General features: G+C 40.8%; 1 protein-coding gene across 1 annotated transcript; it reads left to right on the top strand.

Moving 5' to 3' along the window:
* Positions 1-3269: 3269 nt before the first annotated feature.
* On the top strand, positions 3270-9654 carry irx4a (iroquois homeobox 4a). The gene is made up of 5 exons (XM_068736023.1): positions 3270-3314; positions 4206-4457; positions 5392-5498; positions 7091-7401; positions 8700-9654. The coding sequence occupies exons 1-5, from the start codon at positions 3270-3272 to the stop codon at positions 9422-9424; spliced, it is 1440 nt and encodes a 479-aa protein (XP_068592124.1). The 3' UTR covers positions 9425-9654.
* The last annotated feature ends 293 nt before the right edge of the window (positions 9655-9947 follow it).

Raw genomic sequence — 9947 nt, 5'->3', positions numbered from 1 at the left:
AGTGGTGCCAACAAAACGTATGTACCCCAGTACCTACCGGCATTGTCAACTTAAAACACAGAAATATTAACATTACCCGTCACTGTCATAAAAGATTCACATTTGCTGATACTGTTTACCTTTGTTCTGCAGCCTGTCTCACTTTAAACTCAGCTGACTAAAATGTGGGGAGAAGGAGGTGTTTTACCCTCCTCTCTTTACCACACTCTCTCTCTCTCTCTCTCTCTCTCTCTCTCTCTCTCTCTCTCTCTCCCTCTGTATTTCTCACACACACAAACACACACAGGCACACTCAGCTACTCCCCTCCTTCTGGCTCATTAATCAAAGACAGATTATCAGGAAAGTGACACCTTCATGATTACAACGTTTCTGGGGAACTTTTTAATATGACTTTAGTTGGAAAGGAGATGCAAATTAGCAGGCTTACTTCAAAGTGCAACACAATTATTATTCAGATGAGAATAGTTTGAGGTTGACACCATGAGGCAAAAACTGAACTTCAATGCAAAATAAGCACACTAAATGAATGTAAAACCTCAAAAATAGTATACATTTGCAGATAAAAAAGAAGATCTTAATGGTTGCATTGACAAAATTCTATATAATTGCCCCTCTAGTTTGTCTAATTCCAGCCGATGATTTATGCTACTCATCAATATGATGGATGCTCCTACACTAGATCACTGCTGAACACTGTCTGTCCTAATCTATACAGTAAACCTATCTTCATATCACCCATTTATCTACATAACTAATAACTGATAATAGCCTGTTGATTATCATGTTTAATTTCACATCAAAAAAAGGAAATACACTCAGGTCATAAGCGTTGTACTGAACTGGAATAGCATCTTACTCCCTTCAGTAGCTCCACTTTAAACGCTGAGTATCCCGGCCTCCACACATCTGTCCAAGAAAAAAGAAAAGCTCCTCTTTTAATCTTTTAACACTAAACAAGCACGAACTCTTGCCATCGCCTTCATTTTCCATCTAAAAGCATATACTAGTGCACCTAAATATTTTATCATAGGCGCCCGATAACACTGGGTAATGCAGTGGATAATGAAAAGGTATACAGCGAGGGAGGAGGGATTGTGTGTGGGCAATATACTTTAGTGACTATGTCTATCAGATTGTTCCATTGTCTCCATGCCTGATTATACAGATACAAGGGTGGAGGTCCATGCAAAGGCTATTGAAGAAAAGTGGCCCTGATTATAGAACATATCTCTGCATATCTCTGTGGAACAATACATACCTTTTGTGTGTGTTTGTGTGTGTGTGTGTGTGTGTGTGTGTGTGTGTGTGTGTGTGCGCGCGCGCGTGTGCGTGCTCGTGTGCGCGCGTGTGTCAGGTGCGCTCCCACCATCCCCAAAAATCAACGCGTCAACACTTTCCCTGCCGTCCACAGGGTGAGTAGTTGAAGTTATATTGGGTCCCGCCCTGCGGTTCACATTAACCCCAATGAATTAAAAAAAAGAAAAGTCTAAATTAATAAGACAAAAGGGAGCTGTGTGTGTGAGAGAGAGAGAGAGAGAGAGAGAGAGAAAGGGGAGTTTATGGTTGAGCGGTTCAGGAGGGTTGTTAATGTTAAGGTGGCATTAGTGTTAATGCAAATTAAAAAGCGCTGGCTGATCCCTTTTGACCCCCCCTATTCACAGTGTTAATGCAGCCATTTGCTTCGAGGTACTAACCCCCTATAATTCAATTTGTCAAAATGAATGAGAGAACAGACATTATATACAGCCCGCCCTCTCACACCACCCCACCAAAATACAACTGAGAAAAGGGGACAAAGACAAAAGTTGGGCTACTTAACCGAATCACACTTGTCTCCGTTTTTATAGCTGTTTATTACGTATTTCATCTGTAAATGAAAGCGAGCAATTATTGCAAGGAGGTATCATATTATTATGTTGGCCCCGGTCCCCTAGATAGTCATCAATCACTCTCAATCGACCTGTCACCGGCAGGCAGAGATCCAGCTGGAGAGGAGAGAAGGAGGGGAGGAGTAGGCTACATCATCATTAATTTGAGGAGTGACCCCCGGGGCTATCCACATGTCTCAACCCGGGATTCTCCAAGCAAGGCGGCGCGCACCGGCACCAGCGCTGGCGTGCGAGTTTGGGACTTTTGGCCATTTTTGTTAACTGCAGTTTCACGATTTTACCTGACCAAAACACACGTGAAAATGTGAGGGATAGATAGATAGATAGATAGATAGATAGATAGATAGATAGATAGATAGATAGATAGATAGATAAAACTGGATTTTAATTTCCATAATCATTTAAATGATTTCTGAGCATGTGGAGGGGTTAAAAAGTGGATTCAAACTGCCCTTAATTAAGCACTCAGGGGACTTATCGCATAGGTGAACAATACGAAACCAAAAGTGTATTCTAACTTATAATTATCAAAAAGAAAATACTATAATACTAAAATAGTCTTTATATTTTAAATGCAGTCCTTTTTGTAAATCTACATTTTGGTGGACTGCGATATGTTTCTCTGCCCAGTAATGTTCTTTGCTAATTAATTTGAAATCAATTAGTTCCCCATGTGATTAGCATCAGTGCGGAGGAATGATAAGAATGTGCTTATAATTGGGCTTAATGTATTCAAACTGATACACACACGTTTGCATATTCAAGACACTGATTGCCTGGGAATTGATTGATTGGGACTACAAATTTGGGACTACAAATTAATCTCCAGGACATGTTTTTTTAAGTACTTCCTTCTCGTTTTCCTCTCAAAGATTTTCTTGTTCGATAGTTCTTTTCTGTTTTTTTTGTCGTCATCCCGAGAAAGAAAATGCATATTAAAGTTACAGTCTGGTCATTTTCGAGTGGGAAACTTCTGACGTCAGAGTCACCACTGTTTAAAACAACCTGCCTCTGCTGCTGACGTCTTTTATACTACTTTTTTATACGGAAAAATATGTATCCGACGTCAAAGTGATTATTCTAGGCAAAGAAATAATTCATTCTTCTATTTCTACAAGACTTTCAAAAAAGGAAAAAGGGAGAGCTAGGAGATTTCTGCCTTTATTTTTTTATTATTTTTTTTTTTTTGCAGTTGAAAGGCGTTTGAGTGGGGGGCATTTTCCACAAATTAAACATGCTACTCTGCTTCGCCCTATAAGCATCCTAGGAGCCTGTGCTTACCAATCGATTGGTACAGTCAAACAGAGCTGCAGCCTCTCGCGTTAGAGTGGAGACCTTCAGTCTCGCTTTATTTCTGGATATTGGGGGACCTCTCTACCATGTCATATCCACAATTTGGATATCCCTATTCGTCTGCTCCACAAGTAAGTTCATGTTACCTTTGTTCAATTAATTGGGTGTTTTGATTTTGACATTGCAGCGATTGATTATCTCATCGATTTATGCATGATCCTTTTACGCATTTTGGCAAAGAATCGGGGAGGCTGCCACAGTCCTTTCGAGTATCGGAAAGGTATTGCGTTACATCCATACCTGTGTTCCTGCAGCGATAGAATAAAAGGGTTAAGAGAGAGAAACCAGAAACCAGCGAGACCCCCAACCTTCCGTTCCCTGATTTCTGCAAGATAATAGCCTCTCGGTAATGTCAGCCATATGTTTATCTGCGCTGGAACACACATGCCCACTTGTTCTGCACACGCTGTGTGTGTTTTGCGCCGTAACCCAGATGCTGTTTTGTTTTGGCTTTGAGCCATACAAAATAATTTGGGCTTCACTCAGGGTATTACTGGGCGTTCTAGGGAAAATATGTTGTATCTATTTGTAACGCATTGGATCAAAGCAAACAGACGGCTCGTTTTGGACACGTTTTACGCGCACATTACCACGGGTATACAACGCACCATTCATCATCAAATATCAGTCTTTACAAGGCATTTGTATTTTAGTTTTTAAAGATTGACATTCTGGGGGGGGGGGGGGGGGGGATGTGGGAATAAGGTCGAGTTCACCTGGGTTACTTCCGAAAAGCAAAACATTTTTTTAAACTTAAATCATGTTTAATTTTACGGTCAGAAAAGTAAACACAGTTTGGAGACAGCTAGAATCATGTTCATTTGACGATCTTCATTTCATATTAAAAAGTAAAAGTTATAAACTAACTTTGAGATCAAAGTGCTCCACATTAATATGTTTCAATGCAGAATTATATACCAATAACTTTTTAAAGGATACATTCTCTGTCTATCCCCACTCAGTTCCTGATGACAACCAACTCTCTGACCACTTGCTGCGAGTCCACCGGCAGATCCATAGCCGACTCCGGAGTGGCGGCGTCCGGGCAGACTCCAGTCTACTGTCCCGTGTACGAGAGCCGGCTGCTGGCCACGGCGAGGCATGAACTCAGCTCAGCCGCCGCGCTGGGCGTTTACGGGAGTCCCTACACCGGCAGTCAAGGCTATGGGAATTACGTTACATACGGCACCGACGCCTCGGCATTCTACTCGCTGGTAAGCCATTCACCTGATCCTTCTTGGCATTGATTAATGGAGCTGCAGAGTGCTGAGACTTAGGCGCACTTCGCCTCTCTTTAATGCTCTACACACCACAAGATACCAGCATTTTGCTTTACGTGATGTATCCCTATATCATCATTTGAGCCAATTTAACTTTAGTAATTGGAAAATACTTCTCAGCAAGGCGGTATAGGCTCACTTTATCGTGTCAAAGTTTTACTTTAAACTTAAATTTGTTTGAATGAAACAAGGCAGAAAAAGTTAAAGCACTATTAATATTGAGACAAGTTGGTTTCCTTTCTAAATACGTTTTTTTTAAGCAGGCTGACGTTGAAGATGCATTAGTACATATATAATATACAAGTATAACAACATTTTATTAAAAACGAATTATCAACGTTTTCATAACAGACCCCATGGGCCTATAGAGTCCAATAATATTGTTTGTTCAAGTACTGTTGCAATACATTACGTGCTCCTATTGTTTGGTGAGAAGAATATTCAGAAAAGCTATATGCTTTTTTAACTGATGATAATAATTAAACTAGTCTTAGGAACCTGCCTGGATTTATTTGGCCAGACCCCAGCACTGAACAAGCTAATACACCTACTGTTCCCTATTGTTTTTCTGAAGGTTTATTTATTTTAAAACTTAATTTAAAGAGTATTGCATCCTATGGACTATTTATCATTTGAATACAGTCAGTCTGGTTTGTCCATATTTCATTTTTCAGGTGGATATTTCAAAATCCTGATTCATGCAAAATGAGTCTTCAATGGCCCTTATGAATTACATTACCAAGCAACTTTTAAACACAGTCAGTACAAATATATCTGTTTGTCAGCACCATGGTGATTCATATAATGTAACAGAATTGATTTCCTATTTGCATCATCTTTAAACTCTTGTCTTTGTGTATGATTTCAGGGCACATTCGATACTAAAGATCCCACAGCTTCTGCGCATGCGGGAATAACCCAGGCAACAGCCTACTATCCTTATGATCCTTCCTTGGGACAGTACCAGTATGACAGGTATGTTGTCTCTGTTATAATGTGACTTCTGTTTATATTACATAATGTAAGAAGCTTGATTATCAATGCAAACATCAGACCACTTTAAATAAACTTTAAACCCAAGTGTAATTTAATAAAATGTCCAGTTAGAGTGACATGAGAGCTCATCTTGAGCTCTGCCTCCAAGCCCACTGTCAGGCTCGAAGGCTTATGTCAACTGCCAAAACAGGATGATCAAAATGTGGGTAACTCTCAAAGTTTTGTGCACTAGTGTCGGGTGAGTTTTCCCAGCATTAAATCAATCATCCCTGAGAGGTCAAGGCCATTCTCATCACGTCTTGCAACACTGGGTCATCACCTTCATCTCATGACATATTTCTTTCCTGATGGGGGAGATGTGCTTCACTAGACTCATGCCCCTTTCAGAAAAGACACAAGGCCTCTTCAGCATAGTGAAGAGCATGCCTGCCATGTTAAAAAAGGTCTTCGCAATAATCACATGACATCCAAATTAAGTCTGTGATGTGGTGAAAATGTAGGGATTGAAAGATAACTATGCCTGTGATCAGCAGGCTATTTGAATAGAATCAGCAACTTTACAAATCCCAGCACCTCGAGGCATGTGTGGTGTCAGCCAAGAAAACACTCTTGCTTTGTGTGTTAATTGATCAGCAAAGTGTCATATTGATTAGCTTTATAGCAATAACTCTAAATTCTGTATGAAGTGCAAAAGATGTCAGCAGTCGTGCTAATGAGTGCACATGCGGCAAAAGGCCTAAAAGTCTAAGGCAAAACAAAATGAGTGGCACTCGGTAAAACAAGCAGGCCTACAGCGGTACCACTCTGTCTGCACCCCCGCCTTTTACCTGAGGGCTCATCATTACACTCAATAAAGCAATTTTACAGTCTATTTTATCTGCGAGGAAAGAACTCGGGGTATGGAAAGGTGCAGCGCTCCTCTCCTCTTGATTCCCTTAGCAGTGCTTGACCTGCACTAAGCTATACGGAGCAATAAAGGCCTCATAAAAGCCTCCCCTGAGAGGACTTTTACAGCTCACTGCTGACTGAAAATCAACACTGTGCATTTTAAATGCAGGTCTATGGTTGATATTTGTGGGAGGAGGAGTGGTATGCTGCATTAGAATGGTTAGAATGGGTTTCAGGAAATTTACTGTACAGTATGTGCACTATATACTGCATACTGCACATAGTCATTTAATGCTCATGTACAATTATATAAAACATGTACTTACAATGTTAGTTTTAAAGTTCCCCAATGGATGTATAATACTACGGTGTGCTAAAGGGAGTGGTTTACTCCTTACCTGCCCCTAATTTCCGAAATCTCTTAAGTGACACATTTTTATTATGTCTACTTTTAATTTTCCGACCATGACATAATTATAGGGGCACATAGGTTTATGAGTAGGACTGTCAAGCTTATTAAGAACGATTTGCATAATTTCAAGATTCCAAGAAGCAGATGGCTCTGTCATGGTTTTCAGAAAAGAAACTGCCAGGGCAACACATTAGAAATTGTAATGCGACGAGCATCACATCATCTATTTACCCTCTCATTACCATTGTGGTTGTGTTCCCCTCATTAACAGATATGGTTCCATGGATGGAGGAACAAGGCGGAAGAACGCCACACGGGAGACGACCAGCACGCTGAAGGCCTGGCTGCAGGAACACAGGAAGAACCCGTACCCGACTAAAGGAGAGAAAATCATGCTCGCCATCATCACTAAGATGACCCTGACGCAGGTCTCCACCTGGTTCGCCAACGCCAGGAGGAGGCTCAAGAAGGAGAACAAGATGACATGGCCGCCCCGAAACAAGGGCTCAGAGGAGAAGAGATATGATGAGGATGAAGATGGGTCTCAGGAGGAGCAGATAAAAAGTGAGAACAATGAGGATGGTAAGTGTCACAATGTCTTATTGCTCTGCGGAAATGAAGAAAAACTATAAAACTTTATGCTCAATTGTTTGGCAGTATATCACAGGTGGCTTTTGTATCAACAGCATGTTTAGACAATAATGTATTCTTGAAAATGCATTATGTTGTTGAAGCGTTTAGTATCATGAAGGGTAATTTTGACAAAATTCTTAACAGAAGTCATATTTTGGACTATAGCTTGAAATAAAAGCATGTGTAAATAGATATTTTTAGCAACTGTTTCTTATCTTATCTCATTCGGAGGGATAAGGATGAATCAAAAATAAGTACCGATGAACAAGAACCATGATCAAACTACTATGTAAAGTCCACTGTCACCATGGTGTTCTTCAATGTGATGAATGTTCTTAATTGTTTTTAAATCTCCTTTTCTTTTGCCGAATGTTTTGATGCTTTTGATGGTTTTATGTGAAGCACTTTGAATTACCCTGTTGTTGAAATGTGTTATACAAATAAACTTGCCGTGCCTTGCCTTACATCTAAAAAACTTAAATCTACTTTATTTTCTTTTTCATCCAACACACTATAAGCTGGGATGATGTTACCAAACTCACATCTTTATTTTGTTTATTTCAATAAGAAAAAGATTATGATGAAATGTACTAATCAGTGTAATGCAACTCTATTTTATTTTATTTTATTTTGTGATACCGTTATTATCGTTAAAACTGTATCATACTCACAATAAGAAATGAAGGACAATGAAGCCTTACAATTTGTATTGTCAAACATTTTATTCATACAATATGTATTGTGCTTAAACCACTCTATGTATTTGTATTAAATTAAACAGCATCAGCAGTTTTGTGTAGGGATGCCACATATGCATACCACTATGATCATCATAAAAAAAAAAAAACGTTTGGAATACCATAAGACATTCAGGGATATGGTGGCGGGTCACATCACTTTCACCAAGCTCAGGTGCCTTTTTAATGGCAAGGTAATGTTACTTTATAACTTCATAATTCTTAAAAAAATAAATAAAATGAAAGTGCATCAGACTGCACCTATGTCGGGTGAAACCTGATTTATGATTAAACTGATTACATTTGTTTACCACTATCAGGCTGTAAACATGAATTCCTTAACTAAAGTTGAACAACTGCATTTTCACAGGTGTGATTGAAGTCCAATACTTGATTGGAGAGTGACTGTTCAGGATGCCATTATCAAATGTGATGCCATATCGCATGACTTCACATCTTTCACTGACATGTCTGTCTGCCGTTTCCTCGCTCTTCTCTTTTTTTTCGTAGAGACCAGAAGTCGACCTGATAAGGACCTCCAGTTGAGCGATTTGGACGATTTCGACACGCTGGAGTCTGAGAGCTCGGAGTGCGAGCTGAAGCACCGATACCACATGAACACACACATGACAACGACGGGCGACTGCCCCGCCGAACACCTCATCAAGGACGCGTCTCTAAAAATCTCCATCCCTGTTTCTCTGGGAGGGGAGCAGGACTTGAGCAAAAGTTGTCTCAAAACGAACCCGGAGGATTTCCAGGCGGACAGACAGCAGGCAAAAGCGTGTTATAACCAACAACAGCAGCAGCAGCAGCAGCAGCAGCAAGGGCACCCGCTATTAGACGGCAAGCCTCGGATTTGGTCTTTGGCACAAACTGCGACGTCCCTGAACCAGACTGAGTACCCGTCCTGTATGCTGAGGTGCCAGCCACCGCCCTCCTCTCTCACCCCATCCCCCGCCGCTACCTCACCCGTGACCGGCCTGGACAACAGGCAGGACTCGCCGGTCACGACCCTGAGAAACTGGGTGGATGGAGTTTTCCACGACCCCTTGTTCAGGCACAGCACTTTGAGCCAGGCTCTGACCAACACCACCGTCTCTTGGAACACGAACACCAAAGGCGCCATTCTGGAGGCTGAGAGGAGCACGGCGGCCTTGCAGCAGCACCAAGACTCCTCCAAAGACAGTGCCATGAGTTTCCCAAAAACGATCAACAAACTTTTCTGCTCCTAACAAAACCAAATGACCCTTTAGTTGCCAAAAGAGAGACTCTTTGTGACTGACTGAAAGTCAGATGGAAAAGCCTATTTCGTCGTCATGATTCCCTATTTTTTTTTATTCGTTTTTAAAAGCAGTGTTAGCTATAAACTGTTACATTGGCGTTACACGAGTGAAATATCCGGATCGGTTTGGCTTATTTGATTTAACGCACGCACAGAACGTATCGAAATGTATAACTAAAAGTTTACATCTTGGGGAAAAAAATAGGCCTAAAGTTTACATAATGTTTTTTTTTCTTCTTTTTTCTTTACTATGCGCATGCAAATGTAATTGAATATCATTTAGGTCTCAGCAGTTGAGTATCACTAAAAAAAAAAAAAAAGTCTCACAAATGCACAGCTCTCGTAGGAAGTGGAAGAGAGCGTCTGAACTTTGTTCACTGAAAATAAAATCAGTCAGTTTCTGAGGAGCGCTTGGTTGAGTCGCTGTCCATGGTGCTGGAATACAGGGGACTCAAATCCTCCCTGGGCCTTGC

This window comes from Cebidichthys violaceus, unplaced genomic scaffold, assembly GCF_023349555.1.
Source record: "Cebidichthys violaceus isolate CVI_PGR_0920_01 unplaced genomic scaffold, fCebVio1.0.p SCAF_7, whole genome shotgun sequence".
NCBI classification, from domain to species: Eukaryota; Metazoa; Chordata; class Actinopteri; order Perciformes; family Stichaeidae; genus Cebidichthys; species Cebidichthys violaceus.
Note: the sequence above shows the minus strand (reverse complement) of the source record. Positions and strands in the feature narration are given on the sequence as shown.

Coding starts and splice junctions, on each gene's coding strand:
- irx4a (XM_068736023.1), top strand. CDS start 3,270: ATGTCATATCCACAATTTGGATATCCCTATTCGTCTGCTCCACAA. Junction 3,315..4,205: donor CCTATTCGTCTGCTCCACAA/GTAAGTTCATGT, acceptor ATCCCCACTCAG/TTCCTGATGACAACCAACTC. Junction 7,402..8,699: donor AAGTGAGAACAATGAGGATG/GTAAGTGTCACA, acceptor TTTTTTTCGTAG/AGACCAGAAGTCGACCTGAT.